Source organism: Pipistrellus hanaki (genome assembly GCF_964339955.1).
Source record: "Pipistrellus hanaki genome assembly, chromosome: 18".
NCBI lineage: Eukaryota > Metazoa > Chordata > Mammalia > Chiroptera > Vespertilionidae > Pipistrellus > Pipistrellus hanaki.
In genome coordinates, this window is record NC_140520.1 from 5,541,261 (window position 1) to 5,556,810 (window position 15,550).

A 15,550-nucleotide genomic window follows, 5' to 3' on the forward strand; every position below is an offset into this window, starting at 1 on the left:
AAAAGAGAAAAAAGAAAGATTGAAAAACATGGCCAGTTCCAGGCAGCCATGGCCGTGGCCTTCAACCCAAAGTAACCCCATTTCTTACCTGACCTCCCCCAAATAAGGTCCTAGCAAAGGAAATTAAATAGGAACTGTGTGTGAGGGGATGTGAACCTGAAATACATGATCGGAGAACTTCAGAATAAAAGAATGACAGAAACATGCCATGCCAGGTTATTTTAACACAGTTGCATCTCATTAAGAGTGCTGTCATAGTCATATGCATTTAATAGGCTGGTGTTCATATGGTTGGTAAAAATAATGAAAAGCACCGCAAGATATCCATAGGAGGTAAGCTATTTTCTGCTTTTCTTGTTTTGCAAAAGCTCGACCTTTTTTTCATCCAGGATAACAAGAGTGTGACGTGGACGTTCAGGTGTGCCTCTTCCATGTTCACACGGTATTTTAGACTCTAGATCGAGGGGATGGGTTGAACAAGATAATACTGGTTCTGACATGGGCCACATGGGGTGCCCCAGGGAAAACGAGTTACTGAGGAATTTAGTGTTTAGCCTGACAGGCGAGATTGCCATCAGGACCGTGAGGATTGCTCCAGAGGCGCCATGCAGACCTAGGAGAGCCGCCCCCTCTCCCCCTTGCAGGCTGGTGCCAAGGCTGTCAGTACAGGTTTTGAAACCTTGCAGACCCTGGGCTTCATCTCAGGGCTACTTTACCTCGATCCTGTGGGATACAGACGTTACTTTTCTTTCTCTGGGAAGGTCATTCCACTTGATTTGATTCAAGTTATGCCAAGAAAGGAAGAGGAGAAGTGGTTCATAGTTTTCACAGGCTGCTAAACAGCTCTCTCTGGGCATTTGTTTGTTTGTTTGTTTTTGGTGTGTGTATGTGTGTGTGTGTTCTTAAAAGTTACACATGAGGCTATCCTGAAAGGAATTCATGTTCATGTTGAGTTTTTGAAAATGTGGCGTCGGGGTTTTGGCAACTTGCCTATTAACTTTTGAATATAATACGTGCAATTTTTATTTCCTGTGTGAATATGCTAGTCCCATCTCTACTTTGGATGGGTAATTACAGCAAGCTCTTATACTGGCTCATTTCTCCGGGAACTTGAGCTCGATTTAAGGGAGAATTGGATGGTAGGAAGTGTCTTTCACTCCGTCCTCCCCGCCCCCCCTCTCCCTCCACCAACTGCTGCTGCTGTGATGTCCGGGAGTCTTCCCTGAACGGAAGGGTGAAGGCCTCTGTGAGCTCTGGGGCGCTTATTGCTTCCCCCCTCATGAAGTTCTCCTTTCCCTCCATGGACCTGCTTGTAGTCCTATGTGGTTTCCCTTTCCAGAGCCACGATCACACTGTTTACTGTTCATGTTCTCCCTCTTTGTCAAGGTGGGCTGGGTTCCAGTAGCCACAGGCCCCCTGGGCCTCCTCAGCCTCCCCTGGGACATGCACCTCACGTTTCATTCCAGCATGGGCTCCAGAGGCCACCTCAGCCCCAGGAAGCGAGGCCATCATTGCATACCTGCTTCACACTCACCTGCTTTCAATCTGTTCCCTCATTACCTTCAACACTGAGGGCGGAACCAAAGCCAGTTCCTTAGAGCAAATGAACCCGTGCTTGTTTTGTTGGTAAAACCAACAGAATTAGGTGTGTCCAAAAAGAGGCAAGAAGAGAGAGTCTTAGAGGATCAAAATATTTCTTTAGAGAGAGAGACAAGGTAAAAGGTGATGCATCAAGAAATAAAAGGAGGTTCTTTGGTGGTTGTATCTCCCCCGCCCCTCCCAGGTAGATGGAAGGGGATGGAGGAGGCTCTGAAGGCGGCCCCCTCCTGATCCCCTGGGGCCTTACCGAGCTCCGAGCCCACCAGGCCCTGCTGGGGACAAGGTCAACGCGAGTGCAGTGCCAGGCTTTTAAGAATGCATGCAGGGAAGTGGAGTGTGCTTACATATGCTCTGCTAAACATTTCCCAACAAAAGACTTTTTAGGTGCTTTTCAAGTATAATAAATTTCAGCCTCTCTAAATGCACTTATTCTGAGCTGAAATTTCCTCTTTTTTTTTAAATTGGCCAGATCTGTTCCATTTCCCACTCTCGCTGTAGAGAAGTTTCTGTTCTCAAGGTCACTGGTTTTTCAGTGATTTTCTGGAAGAAGAACCTAAAACCTAAGCAGTAGGGCAGTAACTTTAGCAGAAGAATGTGTCCTTTATATGAATTTAAACATTCCAAACATCATTAAGTTAATAAGGACAATAATAATAATAATAATAATAAGCTCTCACTTAATAATCCTTGCTATGTGTCAGGAACTGTTCCAAGCACTTAACATAAATTAACTCACTTAATTTTCACCACACATGCTATGAAGCAGGCACTATTATTACCCCCCATGGAGGTGCAATCTCCTTTGGAGATTAGGGATCCAGACAGGCACCAAGACTTTAACTAACTCATGATCTAACGGGTGCCTGGTGGTCTGAATTTGAACTTGGGCAGTCTGATTCTACAATTCATACTCTTAAAAATTGCCCTGTGTTCCAAATTTCCATCCTAATTTCTAAGGTAACGTGGAGTTACTCTTGAAATCGAATGTTCTTTTTCACATTCTAAGTGGATAGTTTTTCAATAGTACTGGTTTAGGGATTCTAGAAGGAAGGCACAAAGGTTGAATTCTTTTTTTGTCTTCCAAGCCCTTTGAGAGTAGATGGTGTGAGAGCAGTAGGAAGACAGCTCCTGTTCTGCATGAAGAAGGAGGAGGACTATGCAGGAAGTCACTGCCAACAAAATATCCATCATTATAACTAACAACGAAATATCCACCATTATATAGAAAATATTGTCAGTTGAGCTCACTTACAGAGAGAACTCCAAAATGTTTAACATAAAATTTCAGGCAGAGAAGTGTCTTTCTTTTTGAAAGCAGCTTTCTTCCAAATGATTGCATGTGAATCTGTGACTCACCAAGCTTCTCCTCTGTGCCTGGTTGACCAGATGGCTGGGACTACACTGCTCCCAGCGTCTCTCTCCCTGACTCGTCTGTCCAGTACAGATATCCGTCTCATTGGCCTGGGCTTCAGTGCTGATGGTCATGATTCCCATGAGCCTTTTCACAAATTCCTTTTGAAAAAGTTATATGTAATAGATTTCTCCAATCGGCTTTCCCCTGAGAACCCTGAACGTCTGCTTACCATGGCGTGGAGGCCCCCCTGGCATCTGTGGGGGCCCATTTTCCCCATTTAATTCATGAAAGGAAACAACAGGAGGAACCCAAGGAGAAACCCATGGCTAGTGTGTGCTGAGCAAAGCTGGGTGCGCCCCGAATGGAGCACAGTCTACACAGGTACAGTCCCCAGCACACGGGGGAAGAACTGCAGCTTGAAAGTCGAAGGACGTGGCCGTTATAGGCCCAGCCTTTCACCCAGATGTGTAATACACAGCGAAACCGAGTCCTTTTTAATCCGAGGGGTTACCATGGTTATTAGGTAGGAACAAGTTCAATATGGAATCGAATTTGTTCCTGTGCATTTTCAAAGCTTTCAAACCTTCCTTTTTGCATCTCATCTGTAATCTTTGCAATGCACAGTTTTTCTTATGGATTCCTTTTCTCTCATCAAAATGGGCTTTTACTGTTCACAGGCTGCATGCCTGTTTTGTTTCTTGAAGAATTAAGATATAGCTGACCCTCAGTTAAAATACCATCCTCATTTAAGTGTTTGCTAAGATCTGCACGTGCGGTCTTTGGAGCTATATCTTCTCCAGGTGCTGGTCTGTCGGGCCTCAGAAATCGCCGAGTTAGTGTTTTGGGGTTCACATTTTTTGCTGGGAGCATGTTCCGACCACGCTGGGCTGCCTAGGCTTCGCGCTCATCACTCCTGTAGCCATTCTGACTTCAGAAAAATGAGCACTCACACCCAGAGGTGGCAAATGGAAGCATCTTTCTTTCCCCCAGTCTTACAAGTATTAACAAAGCCAGTGGAGGGGTGTTCAGGTGGAAACCTTGGAGAAACAAAAAGGTTAAACTATAAAAACAAGCTTTAGAACCCAATGTGTGCATTCAATTTAGTCACACCCTTTCCTGGAACAAGGACACCATTCATTGGCTTTCCAAAGTGTCAGAAAGTAATACACTTTAAAAACCAATTTATTCAGTTAAATTTTTTTGATTAAACATTTTAAACATACGTTTGAGATAGTAGGATAACAAACCCATAGATATCCATCATTGAAATGCAATGTAACCCTTGTATTGATTTTGAGCAATTTACTTTTTAAGGCTTCACGTTCTATTAGATCCTTCTCAGAGGAGTGCGCTTCACTAACACCAACTCTTTGTTTTGTCTTTCTGACAGAAACGGACCAATGGGCTGCGAAGAAACTCCCGGCAGGTGGACCCAGGTGCGTTTGGGTGCACGTGTCTGATGGTGACGTAGCAAGTGACTAGCAGCATCTCTGGGGGTGGTGACAGAAAGTCAGGCGGTGCGTTGGCCTCTGGTCCCCGCAGGTTGGTATGTAATGTGTGACCAGGAGTCAGCATTTCATGTGCCAATCATTCACCCGATGGTGCCACCTCGGCCAGGGTCCCGTGGTGAGTAACCTTCAGGAACACTCTTTTCCCAATCAGCACCTGAGCCAGTTATTTGCTTTACTGATCAGCCTCAGGGGGCCTGGTTAATGCCAGTGTATCCAGAACCCCCTCCCTTACCCACACCCCCGCCCCCCGCCCCAATCAGGGAAGAAAACCAACCAGCAAACGGGCTTAAAAATGAGCATTCTCTACTGGGATGGAGGGCTCATAAAATGGAGAGCTCCGGTACCCTTCCGGTTTGGAAACATGCTTTCCTTCGTCCTGCGTGTTAACTCGTTTCCAAATGAAGAGAGAACGGAAGGACTCTGGCTGCAGGGAACACGCGGTTGTTTTCCATGTCACGTGGTGAGGTCGGCCCCGTCATTATTGTAGGGCAATTACTTCACCGTCCATTAAGCAACGCCTTCCACGGTTTACTTTCCCGAGATCAGCTACCCACGTGGCCACAGTGTGTTGTGGGGGAAAGACGTTCGTGGCTCAAGGATCCCAACTCCATGAACTTGGTAATGAACCAGGTGGGACATGAAAGGAGAGTCTCGCTGGGATAGAATCCGGATCATGGGTTTGGTTTTCGCCTCATCACCAGTGTTCACCTCGTTGTCGAGTTTAGTTTTCAAAGCTTTCTAACTTTTAACTGCAGCCACACCCGTAGCAGCCACGCCAGCTTGTGAGCTGTGTGAAAGGATTTATGGGGCTTTGTTGCCTCCAGTTAGAAATTGCCTCATGGACTTGCCGAGATCCGTTCCAGTCAGTTTAACCTCAGAACACAATTGAGGCCATTAAAAAAAAAAATAGGAGTTCTGGTGGACTCTGAATAGTTCTAACTTTCTCAGGATGTTACTACCCTTTCCAGAGGATTCTGCAGTCATATGTCCAGGTTACTTCTGTTTAGGAGGAGCGTATGACTGTGAGCAGAATATTTTCCTTATTTTGTGTGAATTGAAAAATGTTTCAAAAAATTAACCTTTATAAATGTTATTTTAAAAATATTTTCTCTTCTGGATTTTTCATTTAGTCTACCCCTCTCCTCCACAGAGAAATGCATTTTTTGTTTGTTTATTCTATTTGTAAGAATATGTTTGACTATGAACAATGTATAGCCCCAAATTTTAGGATCCCTAAATTTTAAGGCTTAGATGACTTAAAGGGATGTCTAAAGTGAATTCACAGATGATAAATATGACAAAGTGGACTCATCATGAAATAGTTTATCCTCCTCTTTTCTAAAGGTGATGGCTTCGTAGAGGTTATCACTCTTCAGTTATTCCTGTTTGTCCAAAAATTTGTCCGAAGATCAAAGACTTGATGAAGATTAGACTTAGAAATACAAAAGACGTAGTATTATATGTTATGCTTGTAATTTTATATATCTATATGTCTGTCTGTCTATCTGAGATCTTTCCAGTAGGTGTTATAAATATATGAGTGTTTTCTCATTGTTTGACTTTTTTAAAAAGAGCAAGTCGTCGATGGCCTTTTGCGTTACAGCTCCTAATGTGATGGCAGCTACTTCTCCCCGAAGGTGGCTTCTGACATCAGCCTTGAATGTGTGTGCTAGAGTCTTTGCTGTCTTTGCTTCTTTCTGTCGCAAGTTGCAAAGCCTTGTTCAGAGCTAACCCTGCTCGCTAACGGCCTTGCTCTGCGTCAGTCACCACGTGACTGCTGTTTGGCATCCCTTCCGCTGTGACTCCCGAGATGTCTAAACGAGGGACCGGCAAACCAAGGGCATTCTTTTCTGTGCCAGCCTTTCCTGGACGTTCCTTTAAGCTATCTTCAGCTAATTCTGTGGTCTTCTCCAAGAGCGAATAGCCAGACTGCACGCTGGGGCCTCATGGGGGGTGTTGTAGAAAAGAGTGATGAGACAGGTTGGGGCTCAGATGGAACCACTGCACCAGATCGGTTTCAGGGCCGTTTCAAAGGTAAATGGCGGGTCTTCTCTGGGGACCTTTTGTGTGGACAAGAACTCGTTGTGTAGGAGGTGCCTAATACATATTCCCCACTGGGCGGAGGAGGGAGTAGAATCGTTCTGCATGCCTTGGCTCTTGGGCAACATGGAATAATCCAGTTGTAGGAAGCCTGGCTCCGAGCCACATTGCCTGGGCCGGCGACCCACCCTAGCTGTTGATTGCAGTTGACCTTCGGCAACTTGTGTCATCTCTCTGCTGTAGCTCCCTCCTTTGTCAAAGGAGACTAATGACAGAACCTTCCTTACAGAGCTGTTGCGAGCATGACAGGAGCTAGTACGTGAAAGTACTGGCAACAGTGCCGCCTATGCAGTCAGTGCTAAGAGGTGACGATTCTTATAGGTGCTTTGAGGTAGAGCATGTTATTTCATACTGGACACTCCGTCACGTGTAGGGGAACCAGTAACACTTGCCAGTTATTTCTTTTCAAACAGACCCAGCATTCCATGCTGCATTTCCATGGAAGCTCGAAGTTACACAATCACAGCCATTTTCAGATAGGCCCTTCCTCTCTGCTTGTCTCATGGCCTCTGTGGCATTTTGCTTTTCTTTGAGTAGAGGAACCAGTAACATTATTGGCCCGGAGTTTTGGGTGAAGTTAGTGGTGTTTGTGATTGCAATAAAGAAGAAAGGAAAACTGCTCAGTTCGAAAAGTTAGACAGTGCCTGTGGAGTTCTTTTCAAACCAAGAAAGATATGAATTGTAGATTTGCAGTGTGTCTCGTTAGCACATTTACAACATTTGCTCTTTATTAATAATGGTGGTTAATCATTATAAACAATATTTGCCAGTGGTTTTGCAGTTTGGTTTCCATTTCCTTGTCTTCTGTGCTAAGACGTTTACCAGTTTATGATCTTGGCTGTTTTCTTGTAAATGTAATAATGTGGTAGATGCAAATGCTGGTCGCTCTTTTGGATTTTTTAAATATAGCGAGGTATTTTCATCAGTTTGTACTTTTCTTCCTGAGACATCAGATGTTAGATTCAGGAAAATACCACTTAGAAGAGACAGATCAATTATTTCAGGAACACGGAGGTGCTGGGCCTTTTTCAAGAACATGAGATCATAAATCTCAAGGAAGTCTGAGCACCGGTATGATATTTTTCACCTAAAGTGGCACTCAAGGTCAGAGCGGCCAATTAAATTTTAACTGAGCTTTAAAAATGTCCTTCTGTCTAAGTGTAGGAGATGCAAGATTGAGTTTGCTTGTGGCACATCTGTATACCAGGAAATGTGTTCTTTTAATGAAATCCATGCCTTTAGACGTTTGCAAAATTACCTTATATTTGCAGGACGCATAGCATCTTGCATTCTAGTCCACGGTCACTAGCGTTTAAAAAATGCCAGCCATTGTTCTGCGTTGGGCTTCCTGGAGATGAGATGAAGCAGAAGAAATAAGTGTGCAGGTCCCTCATCTCCTTCTGATCGTAGGCTATGCATCAGATTGGGGATAACCTTGAACAGCAAACGGACAGATAATGGTTACATTGATAAGTGCTCTTTCTTGGGGTTCATCTTGATTGTGAGGCTACTGGCTTGGAAACACGGTCTCGTTCACAGAGATCTGATGTGTCTCAGCAGAGCCATCTGCACAGGCGGCCGCCTCTGTCAGGCAGGGAGCCTGCGCATGGGACGCGTGAGGGGCGCACAGCTGACCCAGAAGTGGGTTCTGTGTGAAACACTGCGGAGATCTTACTCGATCATCGCATGACGGAGACTGTTTCCCACCGAAGGCATCCCCGTGTCCGCGCCTCGGCCGCAGGGCCTGCTCCCGGAACCCCGCCAAGGACCCATTTGGAGTCCGTTGGCTGGGACAGGCGCTGTGTTTCTAGGAGGAGGGGATGCATCCCACTGTTGCCCACTCCCATGCTGGTGTAGATCGTCCATCCGATTAGAGAATTGAGGGAACAGGAGCCGGCTGCATGTTTGGTGGAAGGAAATGGGGAGAAAGGTGCTCCCCTCCCCTCCCCCCTTGCTGGAAGTGTCAGGGCGAGAATGTGGGCAAATGAGGGAAGGCAGCCCTTGAGGCATCAAGTTTAAGCCACAACCTGCCTCTGTGTCAGGAAAGGAGTAACGAGGAGAGGGAGAGAAGGGAAGCTCTCTTGGATTTTTGGGTCTGTGTCAGGTACTTGCACCGATAGGGGACCCTTTTAACCTCAGAGGCAGCCCTGTGCAGTGGGGTCGCCGAAGGCTATGTAGTGGGGGGATCGGGGTTCGTGCCCTGCCTCTCCACTTCCAAGATGTATAATCTCTTGCTCTATCATCTCTGAAATGAGAGCAGTAGTAGCAGACATACCCCCTCCCATCACTGTGGAGGTTAAATGAGTTAATAGAGCATTTAGCAACAAGGTTGAGTTCGCTCACAGTGAGTGATGGTTTTATTACTACTTAGTACACACTTCTGTGTTCATTTCCTTTTACTGTGTAGCAAGTTACTGTAAACTTAGCAGCTTGAGGCAGCACACACTTATTATCTCCCAGTTTCTGTGGGTCGGAAACCTGGGCGTTGTATGGCTGGGTACCCTGCTCCTGGGTTTCTCACAAGACCTCACAGAAGGTGTGAGCCAGGGCCGTGTCTCATCCGAAGGCTCAACCGGGGAAGGATTCACTTTGAAAGTCATGCAAATACTTGTGGGCAGGATTCGGTTCTTTTGGGTTGTGACCTCTGTTCCAGCTCGCTGTTGGCCCGGGGCTGTCTTAAGTTCTCAGCCACATGGGCCTGCCCAGCCTGGCTACTTCTTCATCAAAGTGTGCCAGCCAAGAAGGTGACAGTCTCCTAGCTAGATGGAACTGAACATCTTTACAACACACTCATGGAATGACATCCCAACACCTTTCTGTTGACAAGAGGCAAGTCACAGGTCCCACTCACATTCAGGGCAGGGGATCAAACAAGCTCTGAATGCCAGGAGGCAGAGATTGCTGGGGTTTATCTTGGGGTCTGTCTGCTACAAACCTCAGAGGGGACACTGCTATTTTTCAGTTGTGAGAACCAAAGCTCGGAGAGGTGAGGTGATTTACCCAAGGTCACACAGCCCCTGGCCAGTACCAGGACTTCATCGTGTGTTTGGCTCTCTGAATCTCGTTCTTCGAGAGGTCTTCTGAGTCCCCTTCTCAGTGCCCACCCTGAGGACAGAGGAAGGCTTATTTCCCGAAGCTTGTCTGTACAGTACAGTGCGAACAACAGTGAGTCTGGCCTATTTTGGAGGGTTCACTAGGGGCTGATGATAGGAAGCAGATTTATGGGCGATTTTATTTTACGCGTTCTTAATTTTGAAAATGTTCATCTGAAATTGCTACAGCATTTCAATTAATTTGGACGGGAAAAGCTGAGCACCAGGAGATTCCCCAGCAGAAGATGAGGCAGCTAATTAGAGGTTTGAAACAAGCAACTGTAGACACCGGCCCAGAGACACGCTGGGTGGTGACAGCCAGTGGAATGTGCTCTGCTGAACAGGCTTGAGATGGAGGGAATGGTTCCTGGCAGTCTCAGCATCGAGCTCCAGTGCCACCGAGTAAAAAAAGCCATGTTAGTGCTCATGTCGTTCTGGGAACCTGCTTTCTGATTATTTTGGAAGGTTTTCTTTTGGAAAACCAGAGGAGTGGCAACAGAAACACAGTAAATTGTCGTCAGAGTATTTTTCATGTCATTTATGATATTACATAAACTTTTAAAATATCATTTTTTTCTGAGTTTAAAGGTAGGACAGCACATATTTCTTTTTTAAAAATAACTTTAGTGATGTTAGAATTTTGTAGTTTGAAAAAGTTATCCTAAAAAAAAATTCAGACTCTATAAGGAAGTCTAGAAAAGATTTCTGGACAATTTGCCTGTCATCAGATCACTGATACACTCACCTTAACCCTTTTATTTTGTTGCATATTTCCCCCCTAGTACTGTGTGTGTGTGTGTGTGTGTGTGTGTGTGTGTGTAGGCACATGTTTATAAAACCTTGGTATTCTCTATGTGGTATCTGCTTGTATCACTTCATGTTGTCTCATGAGCATATTTGTTTATTCATTTGTTCATTCAGCCATTTGACAAGCCTGCAGGCTGCGCGCTAAGTTTACAAGGAGAAAGATGTGTTTTCCTTACACAGCACACAGGGACACGGAGCTGAGGTCAACTCTGAGAGCAGGGAAGACGTTCGGGGCTCTGCCTCAAAGGGCACAGCCTTTGGTGAAGTGGCATCTGGAGGTGGCGTCCACACTGAGACCCAGGGTGTGAGCAGGGGACCCACAGGATATGAGTGGAGACCACGGTGTCAGGCAGAGGAAGCAGCCCAACAAGGCCCTGGTTTGAGAGGGAGAGTGATGTCGGATGAGAATTTAGGGGCAGCCACACCAAGATCTTTATTCTTTCACATCAAGAAATTTGAGCTCTAGCCAGTTTGGCTCAGTGGATAGAGCATTAGCCTGCAGACTGAAGAGTCCTGGGTTCAATTCCAGTCAAGGGCACATGCCCGGGTTGTGGGCTCTATCCCCAGTTAGGGAGCAGGCAGGAGGCAGCCAACCAATGATTCTCTCTCATCATTGATGTTTCTGTCTCTCCCTCTCCCTTCCTCACTGAAATAAAATATATATGTATATTTAAAAAGAGAAAAAGAAAAAACCTATTCTGTGCTCATGAGCAGAAGGTGCCTCTTCACCAGAGGAAGGACAAGGTCAGCCAGGAGGCCGCAGAGGTCATCTGAGCCACTCTGCGAAGGTACCTTCAAGTCTTCCACAAACAATGAAACCGTCTCAGCATCCTTTATTGTTGGGCGGGGGTCTTTCTAATTTTCATCATTATGAAGACCACTTTGAGGGATTTCTACGCATGAATAGCCTTGCTCAGATAGCTGGTTGTTATTATATGAAATGGGGTCACAGAAGTAGAATTTCTGGGTCTACACATGAATTCCGTGATTCTATATATATATATATATATATATATATATATATATATATATATATATATATATGTTGCAACATTGCCTTTTATAAATATTACATTGAATTACACCCCCGCCATTAGTGGTGCATGAGGCTGTCTTACTAGATGCTTACCAAGAGAGTATAATTTGTACTTCAAGTCATTCCATAAGTGAAGTATATTACTGTTCCTGTGGTGTCATAGAAGTTCATAAGATAATATGAACTTGATTTCTAGAGATACAGATTCCTTTTAATGTCTATTGACTGTTTTATTACTCAGTAAATTATCTGTTTATCCCTTACCCATTTTTTTTTTTTTCTGTTCAGGATTTAGTGGTTCTATAGGATGTCAACCTTATATTTGTTGAAAAGTACTTCAGGTTAATGACTTGTTTCTACATAAAGTTTTAAATTTGCATATAGTCACATCTACTGGCATTTTATATATATGGTCATCCTCTCCCTGCTTTTATGCTTAGAAAGTTCTCCCATTCTGAATTGTGTCAACTACTGACTCCTAGTCTTATTGCTTAACTTATGTAGCATATTATTGACCCATGCTGTCTAACTTATTTTTTACTTAAGTAGTAGGTTAAAATTCTGGGAGCGGTTGCAACATGGACATCAAAGCATTTTTAAGAGTTTATAGTACAACATTCCACAAAGTGTAAATTTACCTTTTTATATGTTGTTTAACAGCCCTATTCCATGCACACTTTTTACTTCGTGCTTTGTTGCATACATATTTGGCTCAGATCATAAGTTATTTTGTATAAAATATGTCACAATGTATGTTCTGTAGAGATAGAAAGGGAATACTGTTTTAAACAAACACAAGCATTTAATGTTGAGATTTCCGGGCCTTCCTGTTTGTAAATTATGACAAACTAAGATGACTTCTCCCAGGAGTAAGATTACTTACTCTTCCTCCTGAAGAAATATTTTGTGACTATTCATTTGAATTCCAACTATCTCCATTGCTCTCTTTTCCCCTTGCAAATAGACATCATCCTTAATTTTACCAATCTCTTCTCATCTTAATGTATGCAACTACTCCTGGAGCCGAGACTAGACCTCTTATTTTAAAAGATCTATTGTTTTAACAATTTTTAAAAATCAAAATAAGAACATTTTAGCTTCCACTTAAAAGATGTTGTATCGTATGTCCTCATTTCCAAATCAGGGTGAAAATTCTTCGTTTTACAGCTTTAATCATGTTGCCATGAAAACATTAGGTGTTCGCCCCGCCAGTATGGCAGTGTGGCTCAGTTGATTGAGCGTCAACCCGCGTCCTATGCACCAGAAGGTTGCCGGTTTGATTCCAGGTCAGGAAACATGCCTGGGCAGTGGGCTCGATTCCCAGTGGGGGGCATGCAGCAGGCGGCCAATGGATGTTTCTCTCACATGGATATTTTTATCTTTATTCCCCCTCCCTAACTCTCTCTGAAATAAATAAAAAAAATTAGGTGTTTAATATATAGCCTTTCTTGGGGAAGACAGTTGCAAGCAGGTATAGTAACGGCTTTGGTGTCTGTCACGTTGCTCCTGGTGATCTGTCCGGGGAACGTGCCTTCCCATGTCCAGATACCAGCAGTTTTGTCGGAGCTTCCTGTGACTTTATTTTATTTATTTATTTATTTTAAAAATATATTTTATTGATTTTTTACAGAGAGGAAGGGAGAGAGATAGAGAGCTAGAAACATCGATGAGAGAGAAACATCAACCAGCTGCCTCTTGCACACCCCCTACCGGGGATGTGCCTGCAACCAATGTGCATGCCCCTGTCCGGAATCGAACCTGGGACCTTTCAGTCCGCAGACCGACGCTCTACCACTGAGCCAAACCGGTTTCGGCGCTTCCTGTGGCTTTAAATGGCCCCAACGTGTCTCGTGATCCCTTCCATTCAGAGCAGAACTTTCCTTCTTGAGCCTGAGAGTTCCCTTCCAGCCTGTTTAGAGCACATGGTTAGGATGAGAAGGATGAAGAACGAAAATATTCATAGGTTTCTCCACCGCCACCTGCTATTCTAGTGCTAATGTTATAGCCTTGAACTCCCAGAGGAAGTCATTTGCCATTTAAAACCTCTAATGCCATGCGTTGGGCATCCCATATTTTACAAGTTATGTATCTTCCATTTGAAATTCAAGCAGCATCCAAGAAAAGAATCCGGCCAATGGTTTTGAAAAAAAAAAAAAAAAAAAATGAAATGGCAACACCTTCTTGGAATCTGACTGTTCAAGGCTGTTTTTTTCCCTAGCAAAACAGGAAGAAATTGGGGAAAAGCATATGGACTCACATGGAGCATATGATGTATTTTCAACTTGAATTGGCACTTTACTCATATTTGTAGTGTGACCTAAAATTAATTCTGGTGGAGCAGCTAGGTTTGAGAGAGAAAAAAGATCTCTATCTGGGACTAAATCAACATTCGGGGCATCTCATTAATCACCGCCTTATGTAACTGCCTTTCCCACCCAACGAGAAGCTACTGGGATGAGAAAAGTTGGTGATATTAATGCCAAGTGCAGATCTTGCCTCCAAAAAAGAGTTCATTAATCATCATCGAAGCACAAGAACAAACATACTTCGTGCCTCTTGCCAATTTTTATCAATAACATTTCTGAAAGGCAAAAAACTCCCTTATTTTCCTATTTTTTTCTCTTCATCTGAAAAGGTTTTAATTTGGCTGTTATTTGATTTGGGATAATGTTATGTAAATTTAACAAGCTCTGAGAATGCCCAGGCATGCTATGTTGCAGCAAATGTATTCATTGAGATTAGTGCCTAACTGGAGACAACTGGAGACCCAGGTCAGCTACTTCCTGCCTGTGTGGTCATCGCATACAATGATGTACTTGGTACAGGGTGACTGGCCAGCCCAGGCATGGACAGAAATGGGTATCAATCAGGTAGAAAGCAGAGTGGGCTTCAAGGTAGAAGACATGGGTTTCAATCCAGGCTTCTGCATAAATAATTGGGCAAGTTAATAGCCTCGGTTTTCTCCCCTACAAAATGGAGGTAGACATGGTCGCCTGACCTTTATCATAAGATGACAATGATCATAAATGAAGTAATGCTCTCATTAAGATAGAAAACCACACCTCGTCATGACATACAAATCAGTGTAACAAGATAACCGGAAGTGCCAACTTGTGGACTCTTCATTCTTTTCATAAATCTCAGCCTCTCAAAGTTAGAATTATGTGGCAGATGAATTGTTTGGGTGAAATTTTAGGTCAGCCATATCGTTATTTCATTACCACCATTTACTGGCCATTTTACTGCTTTTTTTTTTTTTTTTTTTTGGTGACTGAGTCTTTACATCTTTTTTTTTTTCTTTCTTTCTCCTGATTTTAAAAATTATTTACAAATGAGAAAAATGAATGAATACCATGGCACTTAGCCATAGATGAAAGCAATGACAATCTAAAGAAAAAAGAAAGGAATAAAATAAACCACATGAGAGAAAACAGGTGTGCTAACAGAAATGGTCATAAATAGAAAAGAAACGGATGGGCAAGAATAGTTGGCTTCTGTCTCCTTGGTCTGCTGGCTGCCAAGCATCACAGAGAGGGATGCATCCATGGTGAAATTTGCAGGCACTCTGGAAAATGTGTTGATTTCTTACTTATCCCTACGAGAAGACACCCCTTTTTTGTTCACTTCTGTGGTCCCCTGTTAGAAGCATTGTTCAAAGCCAAAAGAACAACAAAACATTTTAAGGTCACGGTGGAAGATGCAGCTGTGAGGTTTTGGAAAATCACAGAAGATAGGTGACCAGCAACAGTAATGGGGGGCTCTTTGTGTACCCCATAAAGGATATGAGATGTAAAACACAAAGCAAAAAGAGATCAGCCAGGCTGGCATGGCTTAAGGGTTGAGCATCAACCTATGAACCAGGAGGTCACGGTTCGATTCCCAGTCAGGGCACATGCCCAGGTTGCGGGCTCGATCCCCAGTGTGGGGCGTGCAGGAGGCAGCCGATCAGTGATTCTCTCTCATCATTGATGTTTCAGTCTCTCTTTCCCTCTACCTACCTCTCTGAAATCAATAAAAATATATAAAGAAGAAATCGTAAGGACACAGAGCC

At 43.9% G+C, this 15,550-nt stretch overlaps 1 protein-coding gene across 3 annotated transcripts in view; it reads left to right on the top strand.

Annotated features, from left to right (window-relative positions):
• Positions 1-15,550, top strand: part of VAV3 (vav guanine nucleotide exchange factor 3) — a 143,527-nt gene that overhangs the window by 84,337 nt on the left and 43,640 nt on the right. For all 3 annotated transcript variants that reach the window (XM_084866071.1, XM_084866069.1, XM_084866070.1), the window contains exon 19: positions 4,344-4,389. In XM_084866071.1, coding sequence (XP_084722197.1) covers positions 4,344-4,389 — 46 coding nt within the window. The remainder of the gene's footprint in view (positions 1-4,343; positions 4,390-15,550) is intronic.